The 16228-nt window shown below is 41.0% G+C and overlaps 1 protein-coding gene across 1 annotated transcript in view; it reads left to right on the top strand.

Moving 5' to 3' along the window:
• Nucleotides 1-2893: 2893 nt before the first annotated feature.
• Nucleotides 2894-16228, top strand: part of DOK7 (docking protein 7) — a gene marked incomplete at both ends in the record, with an annotated part of 60052 nt that continues 46717 nt past the window's right edge. The window contains 4 exons of the mRNA XM_079535149.1: nt 2894-2947; nt 3092-3137; nt 5311-5556; nt 9083-9283. Of these exons, the coding sequence (XP_079391275.1) occupies nt 2894-2947; nt 3092-3137; nt 5311-5556; nt 9083-9283 (547 nt within the window). The remainder of the gene's footprint in view (nt 2948-3091; nt 3138-5310; nt 5557-9082; nt 9284-16228) is intronic.

The following is a 16228-nucleotide window of genomic DNA, read 5'->3' as shown; positions in this document are numbered from 1 at the left end:
AGCTGGACGTGAGCCAGCAGTGTGCACTTCCAGCCTGGAAGGCCAACTGTGTTCTGGGCTGCATTGAAAAAGGTTGGCCAGCAGGGAGAGGGAGGTGATTGTCCCTGTCTACTCAGCTCTTGTGAGGCCCCATCTGGAGTACTACATCCTGGCCTGGGGCCCCCAGTACGGGAAGAATGTGGAGCTCTTGCAGTAGGTCCAGAGGAGGGCACTGAGATGATCAGAGGGCTGGAGAGCTCATCTAGACAAATGATATAAACTGCAATTCTGTGATTCTATAGTAAATAAAAACATTTACCCTCTGTCTCTTACTGTGTTGTGTATATAGTTGCAACCATTTGAATGCTTGTACAGGTTTTTTATAAGTTGAGAGCTGGTAGAAAAAGAAACAATGCTTCTCTGTGCCAAGAAGTACCTCAAATGCCCTGCAGAAGAATCGCTTAAAGCTGGTGGTCCTCCCAGTTTCATACAAGTGTCATGCAAAATTTCCCATAGACACGTGTATGAGTGCAGAAAAAAAATGAGTCACAAAATTTGGATAAGATTTTCAGTTGTAAATACTGTGAACACTAAGAAGAAAGTCCCAAGTTCCTGATTCCAAAACTGTCTGAAGACAATTATTGTCTGAGTTTGCCTTTCTGGCCATTTGCAGTACGAGTCTGGCTTGCTTAACGTTGTGAAATGAATGTGACTGTTTAACAAGACTAACTGTACCTACTGATGAAGGACAAGTACTAAATCAGCTTGGAGGAACTATTTACTTTTCTTTGGAAGTGATTCATTTGGAACAGATTCCAACACAAAGCTTATGCTGTTTTGAACATCTATGCCTCTTCTGTGACTTTTTGTTTTCACTTTTAAATTGATATCCATACACACTACTCAAGCTTTTAATATGGTAGTTTTTTGTTGTATGTATTCTCTATCTTCTCTTGCTATAAAGATGGTGGCTGCTCAGTAAGAAAGGTGATAGAATGGTGTTTCAAACGATTTGTGCAGAGATTTTTAACTCTCTTGTTTTCAAAATGCATGCTGCTTCTAGATGTAGCAAAGCTAGTATAATCACTAACTTATAATTTTTAAAAGCACATAGACTGTTTCACTTGCAAAACTTCTATTTCCTGCACTTACTAGCTTAAATGATAAATCTTCATTGAATTGTCACACGTGAATTCACTACACTGAATCTGTGGCTTTCGAAGTAGCTCCTTCCTCCCTTCCTCCCTCCCTCCCTCCCTTCCTCCCTCCCTCCCTCCTTCCTCATTGCACTGATTTGATGGCGATGTCATGATCTGGTGCTCTGCTGTGTTGAATAGCACTACATTAAATCCGCAGTCCTAGACTGGGATGGCAAGCAAACACCCAGGGTTAGTAAAAAGATTTATGCCTTCACTCTCACACCTCTGAGAAGGCTGGTCACATCCATATGGCCACTCCAGCACCTCCTGTCTTTCTCTCGAGCATTTCCCAGTGGAAATGTTTCCCCTATTCTGCCGGGCTCTATTTAAATGCTCATCGCCTGTGTTAAAATGAAATAGAGTTAAAATTTACCAGGAAAGTTTCCTTGATGTTTTTCCCTAGCATTTAACTTGAAATAGGATTAGAATGCAAAACCAGTTGAACAATGACGTCCCCGATTCATTACGACACACACTTAAGGATGGTTTTATTAAATTACAGGTTATTCCATGCAAACTGACCGATTCAAAGAGAAGAAATAAAAGCAAACATCTAAAAAAACCCTTCTATTGTGCTATTGAAAGAAAAATGTGCTGTGCTGCTGTTGAAAAAAAAAAAAAAAAAAAAAAAAGCTGAAGGACTAATTAGCATCAAATAAGACGCAATAGGAGTATTTTTAGAATAATGGACTCTAATTAGTCCATTTCTCATTGAAATGAATTTAAAGACATAATTAACACATCTTATTCTATTAATTGTAGCAGCTTCGGTTAGGGGTAAGTGGGCTGTTATCTCATGGCAGTTGCATTGCAAAAGAAAAAAAATAAGTGTTTTTCTTAGAGGTGGGGTATGACTGAGAGCCAAGGGAAGGGGTAATCACACTTTGAAAGAGGAGTGGAAAAGGCAAGGATCCAGGGAGACCTTGCTGTGGTCTTCCAGTACTTGAAGGGAGTTCATAAACAGGAGGGAAACGGAGTTTTTACATGATCTGACAGCGACAGGACAAGGGAGGGTGACTTTAAACTAAAAGATGGGAAATTTAGGAAGAAATTCTTCACTCAGAGGGCAGCGGGGCACGGCTCAGGCTGCCCAGAGAGCTGCGGGCAGCCCATTTCTGGAGGTGCTCAAGGTCGGGTTGGGTGGACTCTCGGCATCCTGAGCTGGTGGGGGGCACCCAGCCCACGGCAGGGGATGGGGGCGGATGGGCTTTAAGACGCTTCCAGGTCAGACCATTGCGTGGCTCCATGAATTCTGGCCGCCGGGCAGCGGCGATCCGCTCCGGGCTTTCGCTCCGGCCCCGGGCGCTGGAGGAGCCGGGCTGCCCGCAAAGCTCGGCGCCTCCCGGGGTCGCGGCCGGAGCAGATCGGCGGAGGCGGCCCTCGTCGGGCTGTGGGTGCTCCGCTTCGCACCTGCCTGTATTTAAACCCCGAAGAAGCGATAAAATAAAAGCAAGCACAAACTCTACATAGCAATAAAATACACTAATGCAGAAACAGCGGGGGGCTTTCTAAGAACCCCTCAGCCAGAGCCGGCCCGGCCCCTGCACGGCGGGGCGGGGGGCGCCGGGAAGGGCCGGGCAGCGCTGGCCGCTCGCCCGCCGCGCTCGCTGTGCCTCAGCAGGGACCTACTAAAGCTATTTTGAAAGTGACCCCTCGGCCAGAGCGCGGGGAGGGAGCAGCGAGCCGGGCGCAGCTGTCCGGAATCATGACTGAAGATGACGGATTCCGTGGTGGTGGAGGGTCACGTCAAGTTGAGAGATGGAAAAAAGGTCCGAGCTAGCCTGTGCCCTTTCGGTTCGGCCACGCGGCAGGCACGGGCCGGGGGTCTCCGACCGACGCCCCCTCCTCGCGAGGGGAATAGAGCCCTGTCTGCCCGGCCCTGGCTAACCCTGTCCTTTTGCCTCTCGTTGCAGTGGAAGAGTAGGTGGCTGGTGCTGCGCAAGCCCTCCCCGGTGGCAGGTAAGAACGGAGCGGGGCGGAGGGGACCCCGTGCCTGAGAGCGAGGGGAGCGGGGGAAGGGAGGAAGACCGGCGGCCGCGGGGCCTCTCCTCCGTCCGCCGGAGGGTGCGGGGCACGGGGAAAGGGAGAAAAGCTCTTTACGGGGCGCCCAGTCGGGTGCGCAGCTGCAGGGGGAGACCCTTTGGCTGGAGGTTTCCACGAGCCGTCGTTGCTCTTTCCTTCTTTAAAATAAATAATAATAAATACATGTATGCATATATATTTATTTTCTTTCTGAGCTCAGCTGGCGGAGAGCCAGGCGGCCAGAAATAGAAAGAGGATATCAAAGGAGATCCGTAACGAACACGAGAGTTTAGTTCCCGTTTAAAAGGCTTGCTTTAGAAATTACTTCTTCAGGGTGATTGGTGGCTGTGAAAGGCTGCCATTGTGAGCTCTGTAGTTATTTTTGTTCTGTGTTTTGACATAAAGCATTTCAATTTAAAAATAAGATGTCATCTTGAATTAAAAACTTCAGTTCCACGGTTTGCAAGGGAGAACTGAAAATGTTATGAAGAGTTGATGTTTTAATGTCGGAGAGGGAAAAGTAGGCTTCATGTTTCCCAATTTTTTTTTTCTTCTTTTTTTTTTGGATGGGAAAACTATTTGGCCCCAGAAGTATTTATTTCCAGGGCAAATTGTTGCTTATTGTCCAAACATGGATCTGCAGTGCTTCTGAACCCATTACCGAGCCCTTTCTAGATGAGAGAGCGAATGTTTCTTGTTCTTTAGACCAATTCTTTGGTACTCAGTTGTTACAGTTTAATGTTGGTGTTTTAATTACTGCATATGTTAAACTTCTCTCCACGAATGGGCAACTCCAGATTGTGAAAGTTGACATCTAGACATGCCAATACTGGCCTGGATTTGTAACCAAATTAAAGGGGAAAGATAGGGAAGTTCTAAAAGAAAACCTACTGATGATGTTATTCCTCAAAAATGCTGTTTTCATTCTATCAAAATTAGTCAGATCTACCAGAAACTCCCCTCCCCCAAGATTTGCTTCACTTGGTCTGTATGCCATAGCAGTTCTTTCTTCAGATACACAACTGCACAGCAGAATGTAGAAGTGTCATAGTGGCAGCTGTTTTTGCTAACAGGTGCAAGAAAACAATTGGGAGGGTATGTAGAGCACTGGCTAGCAGGCATTGAGTCTTTCAGTCATTTTTCACCTTTTTAGAGCTTTGCCAGGCTGTTGCCCAGCTGAGTGCTGCAGGGCACCTTGCCAAGGCTGAAGCACCACACCCCAACATTCATGACATAGTGCACAGGGGCTTCCTCCTGGTGGCACGCAGGTCAGCTGCAGCTGCGGATGTTGCAGCTTTGCTATGCACCATTAATTCAGGTTATAACCCAGTGCTGTGCAATAGGAAGGGAATCTGGGTGAAAATGAATGCTCTTGTTATTACATGCAAAAGATGGAAAAGGGATGCTCCCTTTGTTTTTTGTTTGAAACGTGCTTTTCCTAGAGCACTGCGATGCTTGAGTTACATTCTTTCATTGCTTATTTACTTTATAGTGAACATGCCCAGGAAGGGGCTAAAAACAAAAGGTGACATGTTTAAAAATAATAATAATAAATAGAGGTGTGGCACATAATGATTATTGAGCATGGCTACTGTGTAACATTTCACTAGGAAACCTGAGCTGACACAATGTCTGGCAGTGCAGGCAGTCTGCTCACCATTTAGTAGTTGAGTAATCTGTGAACTACTGTAAGAATTTCGTTTGTGGTTCAGCATGTTCTCATGGAAATAAAGATGACAATAGCCTCTCGGTCCTTAGACTTGTAATGTGGGTAGCTATCGTACTCCAGCTTCTAATGCTCAAAATTAATGAGTCAGTTCCTTCTAAACTAGGGAGACAATACCAAAAATCACTGTGTTTTTGCAAAGTAATTGGGAAGACTTTTTTCTTGCCTTCATATTTCTGATCCCACAGATGACTGTTGAAACATGTCTGCTTTCTGAACATGGACTGCAGCCTACCTCCTTCCCCCTACTTGAGTGGGGGAAGGAGGCTGCGTTCTAGTATTGGCTTGATCAGAGTGACCCTGCAGTTGTCTGAAGCACTTTTCTTAATTCTTTGCTTTGGTACAAACGTGTTGTGTTCTGTTCTGCCTCATCATCTCTGACAGTTTTGCTTCTTTTAGACTGTTTGCTCATGCTGGTGTACAAGGATAAATCTGAACGAGCGAAAGGGCACAAGGAGAGAAGCAGTGTGACCTTAGAAGACATCTGTGGCTTGGATCCTGGGCTCTCCTATGAGGGCTTGAATCACACCCTTGCAATCATCTGTCTTTCTCAAGTCGTGATGCTAGGATTTGAGAACAAGGAAACAATGTATGCGTGGGATATACGAATCCGCTACAGTTTGGGGGAAGGTAACCTTTGTCTTCTCATACTCCCTTTTTTTCCTATTTTTTTTTTTCCTCGACAGGAAAAAAATTAGAGAAAGCCATAACTAAAATGCAAATTAAAAAGTAAGTTAGGGAAGAGGCTCACTCATATGAGTGAAAAGACTACTCTTCCCCTATGTCTTAAAGCAGCTGTCCCTTCTGGTAGGCTGTGATTACAGTGTTGCCCGGATATTGGTCACTAACAAGGAAAGTTCTCTACTTTGTTTTTGACTTAACCACTGAAAGTGTGTAGCTATGAAGCAAAGTGATCTTAGTTCCTCTGGTAATGCAATTTACTTGGGGATTTGGATGACAGAATTCAGAGAGAGTCTGAATTAAGAGAAGTAGTTCCCAGGTTAGAAGTTGACTTGTTCGATCCCAATTGTATGAGCTATGTATAAGCATACCAGGTGTTGCCCTTGATAATTCACATTGTTGCTGGTGTCCCCTTTCAAGAAGAGACATCTCTCAATAGCAGTAGATAAAGTCTTTCCAGCTATCTACTCATACATCTTTCTTTCTTTTTTTTTTTTTTTTTTTTTTTTTCCTTGTTTAGCAAAGTATATAGCAATGAAGAAGGAGTGATAATGTTGAAAATCCATCGTAGCTTTTATGTCTGTTTAGTTATAACTAGGGAAGGAGGGTAGGTGTGTGGAAGACACATTAGCTATCATAATCATTTGTTACATATGCTTTGCCATCTGTTGTAGCTCTGGACTCATTACTTTTCAGTATATACGTGCAAAGATGGTCTGAGAATTTTACGCTATAAAATGTAGCAGTATAGGAATGGAGACACAGATTTATTGCTTGCAGCTATCAGCTTTGCACAAGGGCAAAGGTTAGAGGGGATCCCTGAACATCGGCAGATACAGAGGGAGTAGTGAGTACGCTCTGACAGTGTGGCTGTTTTGTGTTCCACTTCTGTTTCTTTACTAGCATTGGGATCTCTCTACAGCATAGATTTGTCCTTTAGGACAAATTAGGACAAATGTACGACAGCTGGAAGAGAATTTGAATTTGACAGAGTTGGTCTGATTTTCATGATCTTGCATTGATTCAGTGCTGGGATAAAGAAAATGTTTGGTCTTCATCTGAATGTGAGAGTTATGATTGTGGTAGGAGGAAATTCAAAGGAAGTGAGCAATTTATTAAAGTTATGAATAAGGTAGGGATAGAGTCTATGAGATGGAGGTAGCTCTGAATCAGAGACAGACGAGGGCAGTGTGCAGGTGAAGAAATGAAGTGTAAAGGAACAACAGAATCTAGCCTGAGTAGATAGAAAGAATAAAGAGGAGGCTACTGTATAAACAGGAATTGGTGATTGTTTGGTGTTTCTTTCTTAAAGACTAGTAAGGATGCCTTTGTGTGCCTTGGAAGTAACATGGCTGGGTGCTGAAAATAGGCCATGGGCAAATGACCTCAGAGTCTGGGAAGCAGAAAGGGGGAAAAAAAAAAAGAGTGAAACAAGTTGATGCTGTTAAGTGAGGACCATAGAGTGGAAGGAGTTCACTGAGGTTCCTGGTGTTTTCTTTCTGGTTTGGAGGTCAGGTGAGTGTAATTCCCGGGGCAGCTCAAGGGAATAAACCATTCAGGATTAGAGAATTAGAGAAAGCAGTGGAATTAAGTGAATGAGGTGTAGGCCATTTGTGAGAACAGTGTGCTCAAGTCCACAGCTTATTCTGAGGAAGTTAGCATAGTGCAGGTCAGTGAGTAGCTGTGAAGAGAAAAGATTACCTAAAGGAAATTAAAAACCTTAGCAATATTTCTTGCTCATGGTTGTATTCAGTTAAGTATCTTTTTGTTGATGATTTTGTTTCCATTTTTGCCTTTTATTTATTCCTCCCCCCTCCCAGCCAGAACAGTAGATGCATGGGGAGAATTGTAGGAGAAGTCACACACACACATTACCAGGAAAGGAAAATATGGCAAAACCTGCATGTCCAGACCTGAATTTGCCTCTGTTTTGGTTTTGTGTGCTGTTTCCAACGTTCTGGAATCTGAGTTGCAACTCTTAGGTTTTGGCAGCTATGGTAACTTGTAACCTCTTGTGTTAAAGTGTTCTTTTTTTCTCCATTTATGAGACAGGAAGGATGCTGATATTTCTGCTTCTTATAGTTTAATTGATGTCAAAGTACCTCTGAAGTTAACTGTGCAGAATTGTCCAAATGATATGAAATATTTTTTACTGAATGTTATTTGTCAGGGTGATTTTGTTATCTCCTTCATATTTTACATTATTGTTAGGTTGTGTAAAGTAAGAATTGAAGGGAACATTGTGTCTATTGACTTGCACCCTAGCAGTACTACTGTAAGTAGAGCTGTGATTGCTTAAAGATCTATCTCTGGCTCCTTACACATCTCCCTCAAATGACTTTGTGGCTAATTCTGCTGAAGCCGTAGGAAACTTTGCAAATGTACGTCATAGGAGCTGACTTACAGCTAAGATGGTAACTAATATAGCAACTGTTTAAACAAGAAACAAGGCTCAGACTTGGTTGAAATTAATGATGCTTGAAGGAGCAAAGGCAAGAGGTAGGGAAGAATAATTATAAGAAATGAGAGTACCTGGAAGTTACTGTGTAGATATCATAGGCAGGAAGCTGTTTAAAAGATATTAAATGGATAACAAGAAATGTAAATTTACATGTTTCCTGATAAATGTTTCCTTGAAGATCAATCCCTCTGAAAATGTGATAGTCCTTATGCTTCTCTGTGCCAGGACAGATTTGTGTGTGTGTATCTGGTTGCAAGAACTTCATAAACTTTAATGAGAGAGGTGTCTTCCCTTTTCCCAAGCTCTTCTGGAGTTTAGGCTGAGAAATATAAAGACTTAACTGACATCTAAAGAATGTACATTACCAATGAATCACTAATTTCCAATTCAATTTATATATCAGGGCATCTAGCCTCATCAGCTCACAAAAGAGTCACAAAGGTGGGAAATTGTAATTTTCCTCATTTTACTGTTAGGGAAGGCAATGTGTGGAAGGGAGTGAAGCAGATTATTAAAATCTTTGTAATTTTTGTATTTTAAATTTTAAAATCTTTAAAATTTTGTAGGCTGTAACAGTCAGTGACAGACCTCTTGTTAGAACTTGCCCGTTTCTTTGAGCCTTGACTTCTGGCCTTGTTGGGCTGTGTTGTGTGTCTGTGTGCATGCAATTCAGAAAGGCTGGGCAAAGGCTATTTGGAGGAGGACACAGAAAGAACTCCCTGTGTTTATGCAAATATGGAAGGAGGCTGGATAACTGACTAATTTGATATGGGGTTTGTTCTGTAGGAGTTTGGATGGATTAATGTAGCATTAAGTTGTAGCATTACAACCTAATAACTTGAAACATTAGCTACTCACGTGGGGCTATCTGGCCCTACCTAGAATCCCTATCCTAGCCTTGTGATGTGGGTAGGGTCAGTCTACACACCACAGCTGTGCAGAATGACTTACGTAAGTTACGGTACATTACTCGTGCTTTCTACAGTAATGCTTTTTTTCTTCCCTATTTGATAGTTCATAGATTTCAAGTTTTTGTAGCACCTGGCACTAAACTAGAGAGCGGGCCTGCTACGCTGCATTTCTGCAATGACATTCTCGTCCTTGCAAAAGACCTTCCTCCTAGTGTTATGGGGCAATGGAAACTCTCAGATCTGCGTCGATATGGAGCTGTCCCAAATGGATTCATCTTTGAAGGGGGTACAAGGTGTGGCTTCTGTAAGTACAAATAGAACCTGTCTTCTAAAAGTTGTTTGAAACTGTTTGTGGGAATGTAAATTTTTTTCAAATCAATGTGGAAGTTCTGGAAACAGCTATGCAGCTTTGTCATACAATCAGCTTCATATCAGTTGTTCTATTGTGCTGAGTAGGTTTCTGCTTGCTTCAACCCTCACAATCAGTAAAAATGTGGAGCTATGTCTGAACATTGCCATGTGGCTCTCCAGAAGATGCTCACTCGGTTGCTTGTGGACTCAGAACAAGAATAAAGTAATGAAGGTTAAGGCCTGTCATGTGAGAGATGAAGCAAAATGGTTTAATGTTCAGATTATTAAATTATGATTATTTCTGTTGTCTGCAGAAGGAAGTTGATACTGAAGTAGAACCAAGGCTCTCACTGTGTAAATGCTGCTAAATCCAATAGAGAGGACTTCCTACTTTTAGGAACTTTTAGATTTGTCATGCTGTAGGACCACAGGTTTTATGAGGTCAAAATGAAAGAAAGCAAGCTCAAGCTGGTTTTTGTAGCCTAGAAGCTAAGGTACTCTTTAGCTACTAAGGCAGAATCTCTTGCACTGATGTTATGCTTATGGCTTGTCATGTTTTCAGTTCAAAACTACGTGAGAGCTGGAAAGATGGTTAATGCAATCATATACATCAATTGAATGCACTGAATTTTAACTTCAGTAGCAGAATTTGCTGTATTGACAGTCTGTGAGTGGAAATGGATGTGTTTACTGCCAAATTGGATAGCAAGTTGTGTGACATTTGCATGCTGAAATGTGAAAATAATTGTTTTCTTCAATTACCTGAGCTAAAAGGTTTCCAAGTTGGCAGAAATCCAAAAAATATTCCTTTGGAATTCTAATGAAATTTTGAGAGGAAGAGAAAATCAACTGTTTTGACTGTTTTATAATGACAGTTTATTGGTTTGTCTGTTGAAAAGCACAGCTGAGTTATAAGTGGTGGTAAGTATGAACTTGACATTCATACCCTCAATTCTGAACTAGGGCACTGGATTGCACTGCAGAACATTCTAGTTCAAGTCCTTCACTTCTTAATTTAGATGTTGGGGTCAGAGAGGTGTTTTCATTGTCTGAAGGAGTGTGTTATAGGTATAGTCTGTAAGAAAACAAATGCTTCTAGTTAAGATTATTGTGTTTTGGTTAAGAAGTTGTGTGAGGCCTAGAACAGGAGAGTCTTGTTTCTTAGTACCATAGTTCAGAATGTCAGCTAGATAACTTGTTATAAAATATTGTATTTCTGTATTTAAATGCATGCATTTCTGTGCAGACATAATTTGGATCCACTCTTTGGATTTTTAACTGAACATAGAAATCTTAGGCTATGCTTTCAGAACGCTTTCAGAGAGAAACTTTCCTAACTTGTAAGCGTGGTGTACTTTGTGCTTTCAGAACAGCTGTGCTTTCTGGGAAGCTCGTGTAGAACTACCAGTTCTTCAACTAATGAAATCTGAAATCATTTAATTGTGGAAAACTTGTATTTAAGAAGTATAGACAGCTGAAATAGAAATGCTAAGCAGTCTTTAATATTAGCAACAGGTTGATAACTTGAGTAATAGATATCATTTATATGATATCTATTTATATTTATAAGCGGGTGCCTCAAGAAAGAAGATTAGTAATTTTTTTTACTAATAAGGCCTTCAATTAATAGCTTGATTTTTTTGAAATACATAGTTGATTGCAAATGGAATATCTGTAGATTTCAAGTATGTATTTTATGCTGACATACATTAGTGTATGGAAGGAAATGACTATTCACAAGCAGAAATGAGTAGCAGAAAATAGTGATGGATGGATGGTAGGTATGGTCTCATTTAAAAAAAAAAAAAAAAAAAAAAAAAAAAAAGCAAACTAAAACAAAAACTTCCCAACAGTTGATCTTTTCTTTTTCATGCTTGTTTTCAGTGACTGTTCAGCACTGAGTGACAGAGGTTTTTAGCACATATTGCCACAAAGTGTGCACAGGGTAAGGCTGGATTTCTGAACACATCAGGGATGAGGGATAAGTAAGGAGATGTCTCTAGTATTCAGTACTTTATTCCCTGGAAAGATTCCTTGAGGATGTCAGTATCCCTGATACTCCTTTTGCAACCTGCATGAGGATCGCAGGAGGAGAGTAACAAGAAATTTGGTGGCTGAGCCATCAAAACAAGAGATTTGATGGCTGGGTCTTGTCTGCTTGGACGTGTCTTTACCACACCTTTCTACGAAGTCTTGTAGACCTTGCTTTGAGGTGTGCAGTACATGCTCCTCCTTTGTTCAGCTTACCCAGGTCTTGTGTTTGTCCATCTTACATTTGCTATCAGATAGTTGCGTGCATCCAGAAATGCAAGTCAAGCACTTCTACGTAGTGTTTTGAGGCTGTCCAAATTCTGAGAATTCAGCAATAAGGCACTTTAAGATACTGGCATAAAGATTGAAGGTACATTTTAATAGGATCTAGATCAGCCCTAAATTAGTGAGTATCTTTTCTCTTCCTTGGTTTATTATGAAATAGGGTAGATCTCTGTTATCGACTATGTAGTATTTGTTGTGATCTGTATATATAATTGGAACTGAATGTATTCAATTACTATTGTATCACCCTGCAGTTCCAAGCACTGCTTATTTTATGTTGTTAAAGATGTATGTTTTCATAACTAGAAGCAGAGCAGTGAATAATACAAGCTAGTTTTATGTAGTATTCAATATGTACAATGTCTTGTATGTGAATGTTGATCACCTTCTGTTTGTACATTTCATTTTCATTACAGTATCTAGGGAATGTCTTATTATTCTCACTGGAATTTGTAAAAAAATACATATATTACACATATTAAAGCATTACTAATATAGTAGAAACTTATGTTCACTTTTAACTGATCTGAAAGAATATTCTGTGCTTCAAACATGTAAAGCACCATCGGTTCACAGAAATCCTTGAGTTTTGAAAACTGTCTAGTTATTGAGATTAATATTTGTGGTTCTTTAACTGTGTTAGTTTTCCCTTAGCTGTTTGATGACACAGCTAAAAACATTGTAATTTATTGTGGAAAAATTGATGTTTTAGTACAGAGAAATTGCTGTAGCCGTTCTGTGTTATTGAAGTGTTGATGATACACTGCCAGTCTGCTCTGCAGCATTATAACGCTGATTATGAAGCTTCTACGCTGCAGTATGAAAGTAATGAATGAGTTTGGAAAGAAACTAAGTTTAGATCTAACAGTGCCTAAGTATCACCAAATGTTTGAGTTGGGAAACAACTTCTGGAAGTTACTTCAAGCCCCCTGTTTAGAGCGAGGTTTGCTGCTGCAGTTTGCCCAGGATCACATTCAGGTTTTGAACATCTCTATGGATGAATACTCCATAACTTCTGTGAGCAACTTCTTCCTGCAGTTTGGTGTATCAGCTGCTACTCCCAGTTTTCTACTTTCTGCAAACTTGCTGAAGGTGTACTCAGTGCCACAATCCACATGAATGAGGACGTTAAACATCATTGGCCCAAAATTTTGCTCCACCATACACCAGTAGTAGTTGGCTGGACTTTGTGCTGCTGATAATAATCTTTTCGGCCTGGCAGTTTAGCCTGTTTTCAGTCCACTTTATTGTCCACTTGTTTAGTCTGCACTTGATCACTTTGTCAGTAGATATTTTATAGGAGATGGTGTCGAAAGCCTTCCTGGAGTTAAAACAAAAGACATCTATTGCTTCATCCACCAAGCTAGTCATTTTATTAGAGAAGAATATCAGTTTGTTTATGTATTGTTTCCTTTTTGTAAATTCCATGCTGATTATTCCCAGTAATCATCTTGTCCTTAGTGTGTTTGGAAATGCTTTCTAGGATTATTTGTGCTATCACCTCCCCTGGTCTGTTGTTTCCTTGCAATGACATTGACCAACTCCCTCACCACCTGTCTAAATATACCTCAACCCATTCCTATCTACCCAGGGAAAGTCTTCCTCATTCCCCACTAGTTTGAAGGGTCTGCAATTACTGACAGAGGAGTTGGATCTTATCAGTAAAGACCAAAATGGGGAAGACTTAGAGTATATAAGCCTTCTGCATGTCCTCTGACACCAGGTCCACCACCCAGTTCAGCAGCAGGCTGAAGTTTTCCTTGTTTTGCTGATATGCTTGCAGAAGCCCTTCACCCCAGATTCAACTCCTGCTAGAGACTGGCTTTCCTAAACCCATTCCTGTGTGCTTGGACAGTGTGCCTGTATTTCTCCTGCATCATCTTGGTCACCCTAGTTCTATTACCTGTGTGCTCCCTCTTTATGTTTGACCATGGAGTTCTGTGTAGGCTTTCCTGCCACCTCTGCTTGGCTTGAAATTGCAGGAGGTGATCCTTGAAAATGAGCCAGTTCTCCTGGATCCGTCTTCTCTCCAGGACCAGATACCTTGGGATGCTTCCAAGTAGTTTCCTGAACAGGCCAAAGTATGCTCCTGCTGACTGATTCTGGGAAGTGGGAGTGCAGATGTTCTGGGTCCCTAGGTAAGCATTCAAAAAACAAAGCCAAAACTGGAATCTTTTTTTCTGAGTTGCCTAGCTGTAGAAGACACTCTGAAACGTTGCTAGAAAAGATGACATGGTAGCTGTGTTGCTCTGTGTGTTTCTTCTGGTCATCATGCTGTTATGAGAGTGGGAAACGTTTTCCTAGACTCCTTCACCCTTCAGGACTTCAAATCTTTCTTTGCTTCCTACTGAGAAGTGCTTGTTGACAGCAGAAAGAAAGTAATGGGCTATATAAATAGCCTTCCATTTAGGTTCCTTAGTTAAGTTGTTGCAGATCCTGTGTGACTTGTTCTATGTTCTTGTTGATGCAATTTCTATACTTTGAGAATTTCAATCAGTTGTTGCTTGTGTCTTATTTCTTCAATGCATGAAACCTAAATGGTCTACTTCATAGGCCAGGATGCCAGTTGTGTAAAGAATATGTGATATGAAATGTAAATGAATGATACAAATGGGAAGCTGTAGTTGATGGATTTGCTGTGGGACTTTGAAGTACTTGAATTACTTGTTATGCTGAAGTTCTTCTCTCGGATCCCCTCTTACCTTTGAGCTTATCCTAATTTCTGGGTGCTGCTTTTACCTGGTGGTGTATTCTGTAGTTTTCCACACTACTGTAATCAGGAGTATTCCCCAGCAATACATGTCAAAGTGATAAAGATGAAAAAATGAGATGCGTTTTCTTTCAAGGGAAACGCTTCAGGTTTGAGGAGGATATTCTGCCTTTCTTGGTATACCACCGACTGAAGTGGTGTTTGAAGTTTTGGTGAGCCATACAGAAATAAAGAATCTGATTTCTGAGTGTCTGTCAACTATTTCTGAAAGTTCAACACTGTTTGAATACTGATGTTGTCGTGACTGTAGTCCTTTAAAAAGGACCCAAATGTGTATTAGGCTAGCACAGGGTCTTGAGTCCTGTAGATCCTTTCATGTATGATCCTTTAAAATCCTTCTATGAGGTTTCCAAGCTAACTTTTTGCTCTTATATCCAAGGTTGTTATTCTGGCATTGTTCTTTAGCATAATGTTTTTTCTCTCTCTCTCCCTGATGCTTACCTCCTCAATTACCTACAGAACCTTTATTTATGCACTCGGTTTCTTTTGCTAGGCTAAACAAGCCCATCTGTCTTGTCTTCCCTGTGAGAACTCAGCAGTTGCTCATTTGTGTACCTGGTTTCCAGTATGCATTAATCTTCTCTTTGGCTGCATGTGACCAGAATTAGAAAGCATTTTGGAATGAATCCCTCTATATTTTTCTGCATTATGTTACTCTTTCTTTTTTTCTTAAGGGGTGTGTTTCTCAATACATGGGACAGCTGAGAAACTTCAGTTGCCATAGACTCCTGGTTTTTTTGCTTCCTATCACCTGCATGTGTACATTCAAAAGGACAAACAGTATATATTCCTTCTGGTCTGCCATTGTTGGAAACTTTTCATACTGAGTTCAAGCAATATCTCTCACCAAGTCTCTTACCCCATGAAGAGAGAGAGCGCTCTTCAGTCTAGTAAACAGCTGCATGGTATTACAGTGATGTATACCACATACTCCTGGGCTACCAAATGCCTGTGCACCAAATCTATTCCAGCACTCAGATGTGCAATTTCCAGTTGTGAATTCATCATCTTTCTCAAGAAAGCAGAAAAAAAATGCAATTGCTGGCTTTTATGTATGTTTTTAAAACATAACTCAGTTGAACCTTATTCATCTCTTCTGCTGTATTTTTTAAGGACTCCTAAACTTCCTTCATCCTTTGCGTTTTAGTTCTGTCTAACAAAACAAGAAGGAAAACATTTCCCGTAAAGCTGACCAGTGTTTGTGGTGATTGTGTGAATAACAGAATCTACAAAGAAATATTTGGTGGGAACACATGTATGTTGGGTTTGTACTCATGGGCACACGTCCATAAGCTGTTTTCACAAGTTATATAAAAGCTTTCATGTTTGTGGGGTTTTTTTTTGTTTGTTTGTTTTTGTTTTTGTTTTTCATTTCTGAATGTGGAATAATTTTTCACGCAAATTATTCTTTGAGTTAATTAGCCAAGTTGCGTGGAAACAAATGTCAGGAAATGTTTACTTCTTTGTTTCCACTGAAGTCACAGGCTAGCAGAGCCTCTTAGAAATTTAAGTAAGCCATTTCTTTGCAACAGTAACGAAGCAAGTGGTCCAGATGTAACCTTTAGGTACAGGCAGGTTGGAGGTATCTTTTCCTGAATGGTAACACAGGCGCGCAGGCTTCTGCTGAATTATCAGGCTGTAGTCCATCACTGTGCCTGAGATATAAATGTTCTCTGTTGTTTCCGTATCTTGATTGCTTATTGTTCATGGAATGAGAAGGTCATTTTCAGAGCCCTGCAGAGCTTTGTGCTGCCCTGCTTCCTCAAGAAAGGCATGTCCTTTGCCATCAGTGCAATTCACAGGAGAAGAGTC

This window comes from Tetrao urogallus, assembly GCF_951394365.1.
Source record: "Tetrao urogallus genome assembly, chromosome: 4".
Lineage (NCBI taxonomy): Eukaryota > Metazoa > Chordata > Aves > Galliformes > Phasianidae > Tetrao > Tetrao urogallus.
This window is presented reverse-complemented; position numbering and strand designations above follow the sequence as displayed.